General features: G+C 36.9%; 2 protein-coding genes across 4 annotated transcripts in view; one reads left to right on the top strand and one right to left on the bottom strand.

Annotated features, from left to right (window-relative positions):
• The first annotated feature begins 28 nt into the window (after window positions 1–28).
• LOC145469150 (centromere/kinetochore protein zw10 homolog) lies at window positions 29–10,784 on the top strand. Of its 2 annotated transcripts, none has more exons than XM_081452846.1 (23): window positions 29–252; window positions 767–901; window positions 1,022–1,129; window positions 1,618–1,698; window positions 1,840–1,902; window positions 1,987–2,122; window positions 2,542–2,579; window positions 2,946–2,982; window positions 3,565–3,613; window positions 3,762–3,844; window positions 4,177–4,305; window positions 4,770–4,849; window positions 5,545–5,608; window positions 6,016–6,089; window positions 6,307–6,453; window positions 7,049–7,194; window positions 7,322–7,403; window positions 7,620–7,805; window positions 7,917–8,021; window positions 8,476–8,607; window positions 9,313–9,432; window positions 9,743–9,844; window positions 9,944–10,784. In XM_081452846.1, exons 1-23 carry the CDS (start codon window positions 100–102, stop codon window positions 10,058–10,060), a joined length of 2,367 nt encoding a protein of 788 aa, XP_081308972.1. In that variant the 5' UTR covers window positions 29–99; the 3' UTR covers window positions 10,061–10,784. The 2 variants fall into 2 exon arrangements, with proteins under 2 accessions (XP_081308972.1, XP_081308971.1); XM_081452845.1 differs by having other exon boundaries at window positions 1,987–2,128.
• Window positions 10,785–10,972: 188 nt separating this feature from the next.
• Window positions 10,973–18,282, bottom strand: part of LOC145469153 (N-acetylglutamate synthase, mitochondrial-like) — a 7,873-nt gene continuing 563 nt past the window's right edge. Inside the window, exons 2-14 of one of the 2 annotated variants that reach the window (XM_081452850.1) lie at window positions 17,209–17,331; window positions 16,678–16,913; window positions 15,997–16,053; window positions 15,450–15,612; window positions 14,987–15,067; window positions 14,798–14,897; window positions 14,299–14,392; window positions 14,100–14,177; window positions 13,541–13,628; window positions 13,040–13,134; window positions 12,804–12,857; window positions 12,371–12,456; window positions 10,973–12,089 (exon numbers count right to left, since the gene is read on the bottom strand). In XM_081452850.1, coding sequence (XP_081308976.1) covers window positions 12,031–12,089; window positions 12,371–12,456; window positions 12,804–12,857; window positions 13,040–13,134; window positions 13,541–13,628; window positions 14,100–14,177; window positions 14,299–14,392; window positions 14,798–14,897; window positions 14,987–15,067; window positions 15,450–15,612; window positions 15,997–16,053; window positions 16,678–16,913; window positions 17,209–17,331 — 1,314 coding nt within the window. In that variant the 3' untranslated portion in view covers window positions 10,973–12,030. Of the gene's footprint in view, window positions 12,090–12,370; window positions 12,457–12,803; window positions 12,858–13,039; window positions 13,135–13,540; window positions 13,629–14,099; window positions 14,178–14,298; window positions 14,393–14,797; window positions 14,898–14,986; window positions 15,068–15,449; window positions 15,613–15,996; window positions 16,057–16,677; window positions 16,914–17,208; window positions 17,332–18,282 lie in introns of both variants that reach the window. The other variant, XM_081452849.1, reaches the window with a different exon arrangement.

Genomic DNA, 18,282 nt, shown 5'->3' with positions numbered 1-18,282 from the left:
CCGTAAAGCATCGGTACAGGTCGGATCCTCCTCGGAAGTTTTACGTTAGTCTTACATGAAGCAGCTAACCATTGAAATTTTGTTGGCGCGAAGCTCAAGATGGCGGAAAATCAGGAAAAGGACAACGTTTCTACAACTCGTAAGCCCAGTACGAGTTTGGTCACCGATGTACTCCTGAAATCTGGTCGTTTAGAAAAAGAAGACATAAATTCATGTGTGAAGAAGACATTACAGAAATCTGAAGAAGTGAAGGCTAGTTACATTTTCCCTATCTCGCCGGCTCGTCAGTTGACCCTATCAAAACTGTTCATTTAAATTCTATCTCAGAAAGCAGCTCATATATCTTTTAATAACGATTTGTTTTTGTTTTTTTTTTGTATTTTCTTTAGTATGTATTTGGTCCTTCATTAGAAATTACCTCCGTTTTTCAAGGAGGATTAAATTTATAATTGCATTTTAGCTCAATTTAATATATGCCTACCGGTTTAGCATATGACGTGCAGTTGTAACTTTCATTGTAAAGTTCAGTGTAAATTGAAAGAAAATAAGTATTTTAAAAAAATTGTTCATATCTAAGTTCTTATAGGCTACTGGTGATTACAGTTTATTTATTTATTTAGTTAGTTATTTGTTTGTTTATTTTGTTTTTGAAAGAATGATTGATTTTTTTTTCTAGTTATTTTAGTATTCCCCCTCTCCCTTTCCGATTTTAAAAGCTAAATTCAACTATTTTTATGGTATGCAAATGTATTTTCCCTTCTTACAGGCAGAGGTCCTTCAAGCAATTTACAAGGAATACACCTTTGATGAATTCTTAGATTTCAGTAACTCAACCTTTGAAATGAACTGGAATGTCAATAATCTTCTTGCTGAAATTCAAAATGTCTCTGATAAATTGAAAGTGAGTTCCAACTTTTTATATTCATTTACACTACACTCAAGACTATGATTTCTCCCCTGTCTCTTTGTGCACACCCCAAGTAAGTACTAGTAATGTGGTCAATATATTTTTTTTTCAAAGAACTCTGTTGAAGCCCCTCTTGAAGCTGCTGCTCGTGAACATGGCGACCTTGTAAAACAGTTGAAGGAGACTGAAGCAATCGCAGAACTCCTCAAAAGACTTTATAAGGTAACAAAAGTAGACTTTGAGGACTTATGCATCCCATTGCACAACAAGGACATATGATAATAATAATAATAATGATATCGATAATGACAATGATTATGAGGACAAGGATGAAGACGACGACAACCACGACAATGATGATGATGATGATGATGATAATGAAAGTAAACTTCATTTATTTTATATAATCAGGATTTGAAAAAAAAACTTGAATTCCAGCTTGCCCTTGGGACAAGTAGCTCTTGAATTTTGTTTGTCCTGGGCAAGGCTTAGTTTGCTCTTTTAATGACTTAGTTTGCAGACGACTTGCCTGATTCCTTGCCCATTGGGCAAGTGAGAGTGAAAAGTTACTTGCCCAGAAGGAGAATCTACTTGTCCTGGACAACTGGATGGCACTTTTTTGGAGCTCTGATTCAAAGTTTAATTTTTATTATGATACTTAAAACTCTGATGAGACCTGCTACTCCATCTGTTTGATTTTCTGTTTTTAGATACATGAAGCACTGGATGCCTTTCCAGGAGAACTGAACAAAGCAGCATACTACAATGCTGCAAAACTTGTTCAAGTCGTGGTAAGAGTTTTGTTATATTAATTAAGTCACACGCTAGTGAAGACTAGGTTGGCAAGCAAAGTGATCTGGTGGGGAGGAGGTTACTGATATGTTAATTAACAGAAATGTCTGCAGTACCAATTTTTTATTTCTTTTTTCCAGAAAGAACTTCTCTCTGATTTGCCCAAGGCTGGCCAAGAGGGACGGATATTTGTAGCTCTTAGGGTAAAAGACACTCGTGACAATCTTTGCAATTGTGTTATTTCTTGTAACTTTGCTCAATTTGTTTTGCATGCATTTTTTTTGTAGGAGGAATGGAGAAGGCAAAAAGCTCAGTTAATTGCAACTCTAGAAAGAGTGTGGGCCAAGAGTATTGCCTGGACCACACCCACTACTGTATCGCTGGACAACAGACAAGGACATCTCAACACACAACTCAAGCTAAGTACAGGTTGGATCAATAGGCCATTTCCAAGTTGCCTTTTGCCACTGTGTTAAATTGAGTCTCTGAGAAGAACCATTCATATGACAATTTGTTCCACGTACAGGTTCATTTTTATGCAAATCATACTAATTTCATATGAAAGGTTTTGCGTGAGGAGCCATTTTGAAACAGAGGCACAAGGTAACTTGGAAATGGCCTATTGTTACACAAAATGCTGACTACAAAAAATGACTCTTGTCAGTATCACAGGCTTGAAATTCATTTTCAAGACCTGAAGATAAAATTAATAATAAAATTATAAGTTCATGATTTTCTTTCTTCTCCCCACCTGTCTTCTTGACTATGATTTTTAATACAATATGTATATTGAGAATGAGATATTTGTCGTTAGTAACAAAGAGATTTTTTTTTTTTTGCAGGTGGATGTTCAATGAGCAATATCCTACAAGCAATGGAAGTGAGTTTGATTTAGGAATCTTTCTTTTGATAATTGCCATGTCAAGGTATACACGCATATAGGAAATGATCCAAAGTTAAGGTAATGGTGAATGTGGTCCACTTTGGATCAAGAAGAGTCATTGTCATTGTGTTTTGTTCTTGAGGGTGACTCTTTACTCTCACTCTGGCTCTCTGAATCTAACCAGGAGTGTGAAAGGGAACCACCAAAATGCTGATCAGTGTGACAAAAATACTGGGGCTGCATGTAAGCCAGGAAGAGAATTAATTCCTTGAGTTTTAACTTGTTCCTGAAGCAACTAGCCTTCTGTCTTCCCTCTAAGTTTTGTAGGATGTTTCACTATTATTTTTTTCTTTTATGTTACAGGCACTTGGTATCTTGGAGAAAAGATTGAGAATTTTTGGTAAAATCATAGAAGCTTTGTAATCTTGTGGCCTTTATCTATTCAATGATAGACTAGTTATTGCTGATGAAGAGGCAGAGGGCCGACTTCAGATGTAACTTAGAGCGAACTCCAATTAGTTAGTTCAGCAAATTTATTAACTTTCTGTAGGAGGAAGGTAAATTCCTAAAGATAAACATAAAACGAATTACTACAAAATAACTAACTGAAGATGGTAGAAAACTAGAAGGAAAATACAAAACAGATGATAGACTAAATGGCTTACCAAATGCTGGAAACAGGGTTCAGGAAACCAAAAAGGTACAAGTGTAACAGACGATAAACTAACTCTAAATGAACATGAAGGGATAACACAAATACATACGCAAAGAAATTTACATATGAAGCAAGAAAAAAAAACATGCAGAATGTGAGAAAATACATTAACATACAGAATGAAAAAAAAGACACAAAGAAAACATGAAATAGCCGCAACAGTTGATTTTCCACTCTTAGACTAGTTACCTTTTAGTTACAAAAGTTTGATGTAGTTGTAATCATTTTAAACTTAACTCATACAATCTTCTGTTTTATCTTCCAAAGGAAAGAAACTGGTTCAGTTTATCTTCCGGCCCATTATTCTGTTTCCCAGGTAACAAGAATACTTGATGTAATTTAGTGAAAGATCTCCTTCATATAATTATACTGTACTGTGTGATTTTACAAAAGAGATTACAACATTAAAAAATTTGAATGCAGAAAACCTTGTTTAATATTGAATCATTTTTTCCTTTTTAAAGTCTGAAACCTCAAGTTACTCAAGGAAAACAGGAAGTCAAAGTATCATTTTCAAAGGAGAGTGGAAAAAAGATAATTGATCCTGGTACAGATGAACTTGATCTCTTTGTTCTATTCAGTAAATTATGTATTTTAGCATCTCCAGTGAAGAATCTTGTGGCACCTGTCAAAGAGTCCTAAAAGATAACGATCCATTAAAAAATGGAGACCTGGATCTTACAAAGATATTGGCGATGATCATAACAAAGATCCTGGAGGATCTTACCAAGCAGTTTCATTGCAAGAACCTCAAAATCCTTATGGGTTTTTACAATAATTTTGAGGAGCATTGCAAGAATCTTACATTTGTGGATTGTTACTTGAATGCAGTGAACCAGAACATTATGTGCATGTGGTGACACTGCTTTTCAATTTCAGGCCTACTGTATACAAAGTCCTCAGAGATCCTTGTTGTGTTGAAAAACTTTTTTGATGGCACAAAGAAAGAACAAGATGGGAAAACTAATGAAGCTAATGTGTCCACTGCAGCACTTTTTGCTAAACTGGGTACGTTATACCAAAACAATTGTTCCCATATGGTCCCATGCTCTCTCCCCACTAAGTTGAGAATTTAAAGTAATGTCGGCAAATGTCTGGGATGGACAAAGTACTGGGGGTGTATAACCTGAGATGGCTTAGCGTGGCTTCAAGAGGGAGCAGAATACTTCTTGCTGTGTCCATCTCTACAGAAACCCCAAATTAAGTGCTAGCCTTTTGAGCCACTTGGTTCCGAAAAGCCTTTCTTTTCCGTGGATTTAGTCTCTCAACATCTAAATACTATAACATACTTCAGTGACCCTCATGTGTTTGATGAACCAGCATGCTATTGAGTGACACAATAATTATTTTCCTGCTTGGGATATGCTTATGAAAACACATACTCATCAATTTTGTCAACACTAGCTCTGTTAATTGCTTGCCCTATCTGGAAACATTGCCTGTTAACTCTGTGCTATTACAACATGTTGCAGGTGAATTTGTGTGGCCTGATCTTTCTGAAAATATAATCACAGAATGTCTCAAAAGATCTGTTCCAAACACAAGTGCTCAGGTATACTCACCAATCCATCCTGAGAAGTCCCAGGGAGGTACTCCCAGAAACATTGGGTAGGGGTGTGCAGCCCTCTTCCCAAAACCCTTACCCTATTTATGACCAAACTCTGCGACATTCCCTACCCTATTTATGGCGTGACCAAAAATTTGAAACCCTATTTATGGCCTGACCCTTAAATCAAAACCCTGTTTGAGACCTGTATTACAATTAGTTCCATACAGTTCAGACCAATGTTAAATTGCCGTAAACATAATCTGTGAAGGGCATTTGTTGATTTTCTTTTCGATAATGATGAAAAAGTGGCTTCTTAAAAACATATGCATATCAAGGCTAGAGTGCAAAAACCCATACCCTATTTATGACCAAAATGGCCAAAATAAGCTAAAATTGATACCCTATTTACGACCAAAACAGCTGAAAAATGAAACCCTTTGGGGCCGCACATACCTATATAGCCCATGTCAGGGAGTACCCCCAGGGCTTGGAAGTCAATTTCAATTTACACAGATGTGCAGATGTGACTTACAAACTTTTTTCATGACTGATGGCAGCTCAATAACCTTGTTATTTAGTATTAAATGTTGTGCTTGTAGAGACAAATGTAATAGCGTTCAGTACAGTAAATTGTAACCATGCTCCATTCATCAAAGATGTTTCCATGAGTGCATTATTTACTTCTACTTTGTTTTCAGTTGGAAAAGTATCAAGATGTTATAAAAGCCACTGAAGAGTTTGAGACAAAGCTCGTGTCGATCGGTATGTGGTTTGAAATTGTGTGGCTTTACTTGGCAGGAAGCAACCTAAGATTGGACAAGATTGTAACTAAATTATTCCAATTTAGACATTACTGGAAAAAATGGCCTTCACCTTTCTTATACCCTAATACCCTTAAAACCTATACCCCTTAAACCCTTATACCCTTATACCCTTATACCCTTAAACCCTTATACTCCTTAATATACCCCTTATACCCTTATAAATATTCATACAACCCTTATAACCCTTTCGTCCTGTGCTAAAATGTTGTGTACCCTCCAGCAGTATGAAGACAACCATGAGTCGAGCTAAATGCATGCATAATTGCATAATATAAACTGGAGTACTCTGATGTATCTGTTATGTTATCTATTAAATGGTGTCCATTTCATGCTGTGAATACGTAGGTTTAATCTCTGAAGGAACAAATGATCTGACCTCATACGTAAAAGATGTTGGTATTCACTTTGGAAACAAAAAGGTACTTCATTATTACAGTTCACTTGCTGCTTTTATTTTAAAAGCCTTGTACTCCTTCCTAAATCCTCCTTCTTGAACAGCACTTGGTTAAACAGAAATTAATGTTCAATTTTCTGATCTAAAGTTTGGCACAAGTGATAACTAGTACATCTAGAAGAAACACTTATTAAGATTCAGCTAGCTGTCCAGTCTCTGAGTCGTTTCATGTACTTTGTTAGTGTCAAGATCTTCTTGTAACTGCCCGTGATTTGATGAAAGATGACATACACAACACAGTATTGGTGGACAGCAGCAAAGACAGAGCAGTTCTTCTAAGTCTGGGAGATATACAGAAAGCATTATCAGAAAACAAGAAAGGAGTTAAGGTAAATATGAACCAGTTCTTGTGTCACTGATCAACATTGCCTGATTTCAAGCTGAAAAGGACTAGGTATGAGTCTGTAAATTATGGGATTAGCAACTATTGATCCACATAGTCATAAAGTGCAGACCAAGCTTTACAAAATCCCCAAGTTTGGTGTAAATAGACCCCATAGTAAGCAAGATACACCCATTTGAAAATGTCAAAATTTACAAAGAAATGTATGGCCATCCGGACGACCAAACATTTCTTTGTTAATTTTGACGTTTTTAAATGGCTGTATCTCAGTCAAAACTAGACTGTTTAACACCAAACTTGGGGATTTTGTGAATCTCGGTGTGCTCTTTCTGACTATGTGGATCAATAGTTGCTTATCCCATAATTTACGGACTCGTACCTAGTCCTTTTCAGCTTGAAATCAGGCAATATACAAGATATTCCCAAGGAAACATTCTAAAATGGCTATTTCAATTGTTTTTGTCTTAATGAAAGGAAAAGAGATAATGACAGTTAAGCACATGTAGCTTGCATTACACAATGAAACACACAAATCATTAATCAAATGAATAATTTTTTCCCTTTGGCTCACTATTTTCCAGCATGAACCATTACATGGAGACCCAGCCAACACCGTCAGCAAGTTCACATTTTGCCTCCCAACCTGCCGCATTAGTGAGAGCACGGAAAAATTAATGAATCTCGCTTATGAAACTCTTATTGAAGCAACACAGTCAACTCCACAGTGGTATGTTTGTCAATTTCAGCAATATCAACAAAAAAGTTCAATGAATTTTCTTTTCACTGCCTTTAAACTTAATCTGTTTACTCCTTCTAACGTTTGTTTTTTCATTGATTTTTTTGTATCTTGCCAGTGCTATTCAGCTATTCTACAGTGTTCGTAACATGTTTGAGTTGTACTGTAATGTTGTACCCACATATCATCAACAGCACTTGGTGAGTAAAAAGGTCTCCTCCTGGCCTCAAAATAAAATGTAGCTGACACAGGAGTGTGGTTACTCGCAAACTGGATACTAGCCAGTGCATCACAGATTTAGGGAGTATAAGTAGTCCAAGTCACTTCGGCTGCAGAAGCAAGGGTTGCTGCAGTTGCAAGTGGTTCCTCAAATCCCTACGACTTAACCTATCATCCTTTGTTTCACTATCTTACAGAGAACTTTACCTCAATTGTCAGCGCTACACCATAACAACTGTATGTATATTGCACATCACCTTCTCACCTTGGGCCATCAGTTCAGACCCAAACTACCAGAGCCACTTAATCAGAGTGTTGCTTCTTTTGTGGACCTGGTTCCAACCATCAGACAAATGGGTGAAAAGTGTTTCCTGGAACAACTGGTCAGTATCAGCTATTTAATTTCCCCGAGTGTTTGAAACATTTTAGCTCATGTCACTAGTGATTGTCAGATAAACACAAGTACCAACATAACTTACCTGTTCCTTCTACAGAGAAAACAAAAATCAAATCTTCTGGAGATACTCAAGGCCACAAAAGGGTTTGCTAATGCACATGAAGATGAAAAGGGATTGCAGGTGGAAAGAACAATGAAACAGGTGGGGAGAACTCTTGACTTTTCCAAGCAGCTTCTACATTCATGTTCCAGATGAAATTCCAAGTTTTGCTTTCAGTCACCCATTAAGTAGACTTGGTCAATGCTCTATTCTCTGTCTATCTTCTAAGGCAATATTGATTTGAACAGATCTCTAGTTGCAACTGACTTGCACAGGTATAATAGGCATCCTACTATTTTTTCTAAATGCTAGATTGATTTATCTAACAACTTCATCCAAGTTATGCTCTTTCAGAATTTCCAATAGCCAAGTGATATTTCTCTGTTGGCATCCATTTAATCTAATTCAGCTCTCTGAAATTAACACAAAACCAATCCTTCCTTCTTTCTTGCATGCACCATTACTAATCCCTAAGACTCAGCAAAGAGCTTAATCTTCATTTCTTGTTTCTTGTATCAGCTCTTTCTAACAGCTATGTGTTTGCTCCCATGTTTAGATCCTCCATCTTCTAAGCAATCTAGGCAGAATATGGAATGGTATTCTACCAGTTGATATCTACTGTCAGTCCTTGGGAGCTTTGTTTGATGATGTCTTACAAAGTATAGCATGGGAAGTCCTCCAACTTGAGGTGAGACAAGGGCATAAAAAAATGGTAAAGTGTTAATACATGCAATCTGAAACAAATTTGCTTTATAATAAGTTTAACCACCCAGTAATACTTGATTAAACACCAATGCATGGACAAACCAATCAGTTTCGGAAGAAGCAGCAAGGCAAAAGGGTAGTAGTATGGGGCTTCAAATCAGATAGTCCTGGGTTAAGGCTTTTAGCCAGAATTTGAAAAGTGGCCATCCAAAATGTGCCCTAGGGCCTAGCCCCACTCAAATGGGCAATTTATAAGGCAACATATGAAAAATAAAACAATTTTCTTTAGAAAGTGGTCATCTACAGGATGCCTGGACACCCATCTGGCTAGAAGCCTGCCTGGGTTTAATTTGGTCTTCACTCTGACAACTTACTAACTGTTGTTGTTCACAGAAGTTGTAACTCAACTTTACCATTGTATTAGGAACGACTCACTGGTCTACTTCCTGCCAGTTACATGTAGCATTCTTTCCCTTGTGTATTGTTCAGCTGCCATATGTATTGTGTACATTACTCATTGGAAAGGATAGCCTGCGAACGCAGACGTATTTCCGGCTGTCACTTGGTTCCACCGAAAAATAACGACGTTATTTTTCGGCGGAACCAAGTGACAGCCGGAAATACGTCTGCGTTCGCAGGCTATGGAAAGGACTGTCAGTGACAATCCTTTTTTTATTTTACTCTGTAGGACATCTCAGCTGAGGAGGCTCATCAGCTCCATTCATTACTCTCCATACTTGTACAGCGTGGCTCTGAAGTATTCCAAAGCACCCAGGAAGCAGATTCAGATTCAGCTGAAAATACTTGGGTATGAGTTCCTATGAAATCCTAACTGCCTATGAAATTCCTTGAAATCTCAAAACATTTAAAAGTAGGGAGGGACCTTCCATAAGCAAAGACTGCCTCTGGATCAGAGGTCAGTTTAGGAGAAATGCTCATTAAATACATGGGACATCACGTCTAAGAGTCCATGGCCTAGGGTCCAGGTACAGTGTTTGTTTATGGGAGGTGCCCATTAGTGATGGTTTAGCACAACTGTAATTGCTGAAAGCTGTCATCATCCTTTAAGTACATGTAATCTAGCCTTATTACAGCTAAACACTGTGTTTGCAATTCAGGATATATGCACAGTTGTACCACACTGGATTCGCTATAAGGAGTTGATTGCAATTTTACAAGCAAGTTTACAAGACATCGTGGATCGATGGGCAGATGGAAAGGTACTTGCCAACTCAAATAAACTCCATCTTTATTTAGGGATATGTTGTGATCCAAAAAATCATAATTTGATATTTAAACATGATTTTCACTCTCCTCAGGGTCCCTTGGCCCATGAATTCACAGCTCAAGAAGTGAGAGGCCTTATAAGGGCCCTCTTTCAGAACACCGACAGAAGAGCAGCTGTACTGGGAAAGATTAAGCCAGTGCAAGGGTAGAAATGTTCCAGACTAATGGAACAAATATATATGGATACAACGCTTATTATCAGAACAAAATTAGCTTTGATGGAATTGAAGAGACTTCATATTGTGTTGTCAAGAGACCTGCCAATAACTTGGCAGCATATGTCAGAGGTGATGAAAGACATTCATAACTTACTCATTTAACTTCATGCATTTTACAAATTAACAGCATGCAAGAAGATTGTAAAAAAATTGTTGGCATTGTACAGTTTTGTATCTTGATTGAGTTTGCATTGAGCACTGATGGAGAACTTGAATTGCTGAAATCTTACTACCATGATCTAGAAATTGATAGACCTTGATGATACCTTATAAAAGTAGAAAGATTAAATTCCAAGTTTATTTAAATGTGTTGTGAGCTTTTTTTGCTCTCACAGACCTGCTCGCTCCAGAACAGTAACATTCTCCATTAGGAATGTTCTATGCCATCATAATGGTGAGTAGCTCTGGGCTACTGATTGAGTGAGGTCAATCTCTTGTTTTGAGGGCAAGAGTTTATAAGGTGTTAAATGTTCCTGATCTAGGAATTGCCTGACAAAATGTTGAGGGGTGACCTGCTGTGATCTAGGATCCCTTGCGAGGAAATATCAATGCTCCTTATTTCCTTCACGCTACAGAAACCAGTTCAGTGCCACACCGGTGAGCAATCTGGCTCCCCTGATTTACTGGATTGGAACAAACTTCCAATAGGCCATTTCCAAGTTACCTTGTGCATCTGTTTCAAAATGAGTCTTCGTGTAAAACCTTTCATATGAAAATGAACATGTAGGCAAAACACATTTCCATATGAATGTTTTCACACAAAGACTCGTTTTGACACAGAAGCAAAAGGCAACTCAAAGGTCAATGGACAGTTCAAACTTTACACAACTGTTTTTCAATTGTTTTTTTTTTTTTTTTAAATTTCAGTCACCTTTATTTTTTTCGGCTACACATATGAATGCACAGACACACAGGATGACATGAAGCACTATTTACAAGTACTGTTTAAGTTCACACTCAATGGATATTTGTTCTGGACTTAAAAGATTCTATGAAAGGATTTGCCAATTTCCATGCATCAAGACTACATGAACAGGGGGTTGAAATTGAAAGCTAAAACGTTTGCTATTTAAGAAACAAAAGTCGAAGTAACCAAGGCCTAGATTCTCTTGTGATCTAAATAAATTTTTCCTACTGAAACATTTTTTAACCTGTATCCTCCAAAGTAAAAACATAGGAACTACTTGCCTTATAAAGAACTGAAGTTGTGGAAAAATAAGTTAGTACAAAAATGCAGTTGTTACCCATACAAAAAAAAAACTGGTGCACCCAATTGAGTAATAAGTTATTGCTGTTATGATAGAACATATGATACTTGACCCTGCTAAGGCTTGGAGTCTTTTTTTATAAACAGAAATCTTCATATGCTTGTCACTTATAACATTAAACCTTTAGTGCGGTCAACATGTTTAGAAATAGCCAGCACCACAAGGCTTTCGAAGTTCATTGAACTGGGGTTTCATATTATTGCTAATTTATTACTCAGAATTAAATGGCAAGAACAAGTTGGTCTTTGTATGTAATTCATTTAACTATAAAAAATTGCGATAAAATATTTCTAAGCATATTGAGAAAGTTAAAAATTTTGTTTAAAAACGACGACGTTTCGACATTGAGCTAACATCATTATCAAGTCAAAATGATAGTTGATAAAAAATGTATAAATAGTCAGTAAAACAATAGTTCAATGGATGTGTTAAAATGTTTAAAGTTATACAAAGAGTTTTGCATGGATGGAGTCAGTTTGCGTGTTCAAGCTTGGATTCCGTTCCTTTATGCAAAGCATCTCATAGACGAGGCAATCAAATTATTTTATCGCAATTTTTTACAGTTAAATGTTTAGAGAAATCGCTTCTTATATGTAATTCATAATAATTTTATAACTTTGTTGCCAACTTGTATCACAAAAACTTGTGATACGCATTTGTGGAAAGGACTCGCTTACTCTTGGATTCATCATCTGAAATAATAAAAGGAAACAAATGAATGAAACTTACTGTATTATGCCTTTTTTGTTGCTTCAGGTAATGGAAAAGAAACAAATTTCATTTATTTTATCAAGCGCAAGAAAAAAGTCAAAGAATTAAGTATCCAATAACTTAAATTCTAACATGTTTTTTCTACAGTCAGAATTTTATCTTTAGGAGGTTGGTGCAGGCTTTGGTAATTAACGACACTCTTATTAGGCTGGACAAAAACATTTCTCTGCTACAGAAATTCAAGTAAAACTGGTATACTTACGAGGAGCAATAGGATCAAAGGATGGCGGTATCTGAGAGGCATACTGGACAAGTTTGTGCGTCAAAACATGATCACTTACTCCATACCTGAAACAAACAATGATCAGTGTTTGGGTTTGGTAACTGACAAATTCTTACTAATAAAGTTAATGTTTGAAATGAAGAGTCAACTGGTAACTTTATATTATCATTATGTCCTGACAAACTATATTCATTTATGATAACTGAATAAAGATGGTGAATTTTAAGCTCAGTAATGAAATGTGAAAGGTGAATTGATCAATGTAGCTCAGTGGATAGAGCACCGCCAGTGTTCAGGAGGTCATGGGTTCAATTCCTATCAGAGACTCAGATTTTTTCTTGTCCCACGCTCGTGTCATGTTGATCAATTCACCTTTCATATGTTCATTTATATCGTTTAAAAGGAATATTACCAAAAAACAGTCCAGTTTCCATTTGTGCAGCTACCGTCACATCTAATGAAATACCTGACAGAAAAAAAAACCTATTATTAATAACAGATAAAGAAAAAAACTTTCCACTAAAGGTTCCCTCAAATACTGTACGTTAGACAGTCATTTTCTTTAGGGTATCTCCCCTTCTCAAACTTTTTTTTTCGTTGTTTGCAGCTGTTTGATTTTACTCCAAAATAAAGAGATTGAAATCTTACCAGGGGTTAATACGATTTGTTCCTCTGGATCTCCAAAATAGACTGTTAAAATCCTGTTTAATTTTCTTCCACAAATTATCACTTGTACCAAGACCCTGTAAGTAAGAAAAGTAAAACAAACATCATGACGGCATACCCTCACTTATGATGATAAAATCATTTTAACTGAGGTAAAATAACATATAAGACTTGTGTAGCAATCACTTCAAGATGAGACTGAGTCCTGCAACAAAACCTACCTACCTTTGAAACTCCTCTTCTGCACTGAGTTTCTAGACTTCAAAATTTGAACATTTTAAGTGTTGTTAACGCAGCCACATTAAATATCATTTTCAAAACAATGTCATAATTTTCCTTTGGTGTGGGCTGTTTTTATGCAAGTATTTTCTGCAGTTTGGGATCAAATGTTTAAGTTGTCATGAAAATCACCTCTTCAAAAAAATGAACCTCTTAGACTGATTTGACCATTGTTTTTTTCATTCAACAATGATGAATTATTACCTGACTTTTTCTTCCAACTGTAAATTTATCCAGATATGGGACATCGTCCACACCACCTTCATTGGTAATCACAGCAGCCGCACTGTAACTAAGAGAAAAGCAGGCTAATGGTTAGTAGAAATCTCAGTGCAAAACTACACCTCCATAAACTCATATTGGGTCCTGTTGCCCACTTGTAAGTTAAGTATGCACACAAGTCTAGTGGCCCATTAAAACGACATGTATCTCTGGTTTCAGTTGTCAGAAGGTCTAGGAATATTTCTACTCCCACATTCAATCCTCCACTTTCCATTTATATCCCTGTGAGTAGAAAAGTAGTGTCTTGCACAAAAACAAAATGCAAGCACCATAGCCAGGGTTCAAAGCCAGACCACTAGATCCATTAGGCCAGCCAAGAATAACTCAAAATAGAACAGAGGTTTGGTATAGTGGAACCTGATGAGATGGATTCATAACAAGCAATGAAATTCTCCCAATCATCATGAGACAGTACAGAGAATTTATTTAGGTATCATTTAAGGTTTAAGTTGTTCATATACGTTTATGACAACAAACTAACCTTTCAGTGACATACAAAGTGTGAAGACGATCCTTCAGTGTGGAAAAGTACTCAGCATTTAGAGGCTTATCAAATGACCTGGAATTAAGACCAAAATCTTTCACTCTAGAGACACAGTTATAATAATGATCCAGAAAAGTAGAATGAATGTGAATGGGGTAATATTTTCAGGTACTGTGAAGCACTTCAGTTGACTTACTTAATTAGAAGGTCTTGCAGTCTGTCAATATCAACAGTGTCCAATGAATGATGTCTATGAATTGCTTCTGGTCTGAGAAACATTGTTCCAGAACCTAAGAATGAAAAATCACAGCATTGGAATTAAGTTCTGAGCATTTCCCCCAAGACTAATGAGAATGATGACAACAACACTGATAACAACAATGATGACAATGGCGAGGACAAACATATATAACAAGAAAAATATTCACACATATACCACCAGCGTCTTTTTGGAATTCCCAGGGCAAGGGGAGTTCTTTGAACTGGCATGGGGGTACTTACAATTGGAATTCCAAGGGCATGGGGCAGAACAAGGAATTCCAGACGTTTGAAATTGATCAGGAAATTGCAGATGTGGTTTTTGACAAGGAAGATGAACTAAAGAACCTAGAGTGCCAAGTCTGTAGTTGGAACCCCATTCAACACAACTGTATAATTTAAGTATGCCTAGCAGATGGTCAACTTCTAAGACTTACCATTATGTGTGAACAATTCAGGTATCAAGGAGTCTGCACTTGTGATAACAGCAGATGAGTACTCAGGTAAAGTATTGAGCAACTTTGCAATTGAAATTGCCTGGCAAAAATAGACACAGAAAGTGATAAAATGATCACTTGACATTCTGAGTTTCATACATTGTTCCTTGTTGTCACATCTAAAAATACCTGTTTCCTTGCGGTATCAGTGTGCCAAGGCTGTTGTAGTAAACATTCCAGATCATCAGCAACATTCACATTGCCTATCACCTATTAAACAAAATTTCCACATCAGGAGGGTGATTTCAATCAGAACTTCCAAAAAAAATCATATAAATTATATGTCAAATTATTCTCGCATTTTGATTGGTTCTTACTTGTGATCTACCGGAGGACAGATGCATAGATGACGTCATTAACAACTTTTTTGTTTCTTGATTATATATCAAACAAACAGATTCGATGTTGCTGTGCGTCTGTTCAGTTATAGATCCCAGATGACATCAAAATGTGGTAAGAACATCAGTGACACACTCGCCTAACACCTTGTGTGCCACTTTTTGTTCTTACCACATTTTGAAATCATCTGTGATCTATTACTGAACAGATGCAGGGCAACATGGAATCTATTTGTTAAATATAGAACACTCACATTTCCTTGTTTATCAGCAAGTCCTCCACAGGTATTGAGAAACATGACTTTCCTTGGCTGAAGGATTTGTGCTATCCTGATAGCAGCATGATTTGAGTCTACACACAGCACTTGGCCTGACGGACATTCTCCTACTGCTGTCAAAACAGGGATGTGTCCGGATCTGGGAGTATTTTAAAAGCAAGTATTAAGTGAATGAAATTACTGCCAGAAGTGTATTACCCTCATGGTTAGGACACTGCATTCCAACTCAAACCTTATGGCTTTTAACTTTGGCCAGATAATTGGGTTGTGTTCTTGGACAAGACACTTCACTCTTACAGTGCCTCTCTCCACGCAGGGGTAGAAATGGGTACCACAAAATTTAATGCTGCAGCAGTAACCTGCGATGGACTAGCACCGTTTTCAGGAATACTCCTAGCTGTTTCATGCTTCTAAGCATTTGGAGATATAAGTAAGCATAGGCCTGTCTGGGCAACTACACTCGAAACCAGAATTTATCTTAACTTTCAATAAAATTATTTTTTAAATAGCTCAAGATATTTACCTAAGACACCACTGCAATGGTTTAACATCCACTTTGACAATTCTTCCAAGAAATGCACTACTGAAAGGGAAAAAGGGAAAAACATGAACTTGGTGAATTATCAAAAGGGAGAAATAATATATTATGAAAGTATATTTAGCAAAGAAATAATCTGTGTGTCATAATTTAAAATTATAGTTCTTTTGACCCTGAAAGTGTTGCCAATGGATAACAGATGTTTCATGTGGATTCTGGGATCAGGCTTTTAGCCAGATAGGCGTCCAGGCGTCCTGTAAATGGCCACCTCTTAAAGAAAATTGTTTTATTTTTCATAAGTTGCCTTATTAATTGCTCATTTGAGCAGGCCCCATAGCACATTTTGGACACCCACTTTTCAAATCCTGGCTAATTCAAGCCTGTCTGGAACACTTGACAGAGTGTTTGCAGTATTGCCACAAAGTTTTGGAATTTGCAGCGGGCAGAAATATTGTTAGAGTGGGCAGTTTAAATTATTTTTATTTTTCTAATTTGAAAGAATCAGAGGAATAGCATGGCACAGTAGCCAGTTGAGATCCTAAAGTAAATTGTGACATCCACCAACAACTGGCTACTTTAGATAAAGCTGTTTTACAGTTACCCTAGCCTATTCGCTTTTATGGCCTCAACGATGTTAGACGATTTGTAATCAGTCATGTAACCTACCTCAGGTTGTCCTGTTCCAGGGCTGATATGACATGACCAGAACTCATAAACGGTCTCGCCATGCCACCATGTTTCTCCAACAGATCGACAATTTCTATGTTATCTTCAATCAGTTTGGCCCTTCTCTGCCTGGGATCTCTGATTTCATGATCACAATCATTGTCAAAACCATGTACTATGATCACAGGCATACCGTTGCGATGAAGGAATGCCAGACATGAGGCAAGCTTTTCTAACTGTAAGAGAGCAAACTTACTGAATTAAAGAAAATGACAACAATTTCAGACCAAAATACATGATGTTACGTCCTCAGCTCATAAAAACTATTGAATGATACAGTGGAACCCTGTCACTCCAGTCACCAACGGGCCACAAAAATCTGGCCATATGAACAGGGTGGCCATATTAAAGAGGTTCCAAAAATTAAAAGAAAATGACTGATTCAGCTTTTGTTCAGGCCAGAATAAAGCGGCAGTAGTAATAAGGTGGCTGTAAGGCAAGGTTACACTGTGGTTTTTTTATTCAACTGACCATAAGTTTGTCTTCCAATATTCTTGAGTCCACCTGTACCACAGCAAAAGGTTGGTCAGGTGCAGATTCATGCTGCTGAAACTGACGCAGCCAATATCGAGCTTCCTTTGGATCGGTACCAATCTGGTGAAAATGGCATGAAAAAGAGCTGAAATACTGTGAACTTTGATCAAGTAACAGAAAAATACAACTATCTACTGTATATTACCTCTAAGTATACTAATTGTTGCATGTTCTAAATGCTTTTGCAGGAAAACCTTTCTTACAAATATAGCTGTGAATGGTTATTTTTTATTGTGTCACTGAAAAAAATCTATATTACACCAATACACCTAATGAGCAACTAAAATTTCCCCAGTTGCTAAGTTTCACAAGTTCTTCAAAAGTCGTGTGCCACTAGACAAGACAAAAAGATATAAACAACAACACTAGCAAAGATTCTGTTAAACAAATAGCTTTTTACATTAACAATGTCAAAAGGGAATAGTGGAATTGAGACTCCAGAAATAATTTTTTATGCATACCCAGGTCAGGAAACATGGCAACAGGAGAACAGTGTAAAAACCCACGCCTGAGGGAACATTTTTCACCAATCACAGCCAACCATCACCATACTATTACATGAGGTGATGCAATAATTTTATGCACTGCATGATCAGTCCACCTCATCACCTGATTAACTAAAGCCAGTCTTCCATAGCAACATAAGCATAAGCATAAAAGGAACTTATGCGCTCGTGGGGACAGCCGGATATAATCATAAGAACAGATGATCATGAAGGCTAGCAGTTAGCAGACTTTGAATCTTACCATCGACATCTTAAAATGATAATACTTGATTAAGCTTATTTACTACATGACAGTGTCACCCTGGAAAGCCCAGAAGACCAATATTTGACTATCTCCTATTTCTTTCAGTATATAAGCTCATCATTCACGTATAAGGCTATTTAACTTTGACAAGAATTTGAGAATGTTTACACATTCACAAGCAAAATGAAAGTGCATCGCTTCTATTAACGGCTTTTGCTCATGTTTAGTACAATTTTAAGGTATCAAAATATTCAATTGACA

Source organism: Orbicella franksi, chromosome 15, assembly GCF_964199315.1.
Source record: "Orbicella franksi chromosome 15, jaOrbFran1.1, whole genome shotgun sequence".
NCBI classification, from domain to species: domain Eukaryota; kingdom Metazoa; phylum Cnidaria; class Anthozoa; order Scleractinia; family Merulinidae; genus Orbicella; species Orbicella franksi.
Note: the sequence above shows the minus strand (reverse complement) of the source record. Positions and strands in the feature narration are given on the sequence as shown.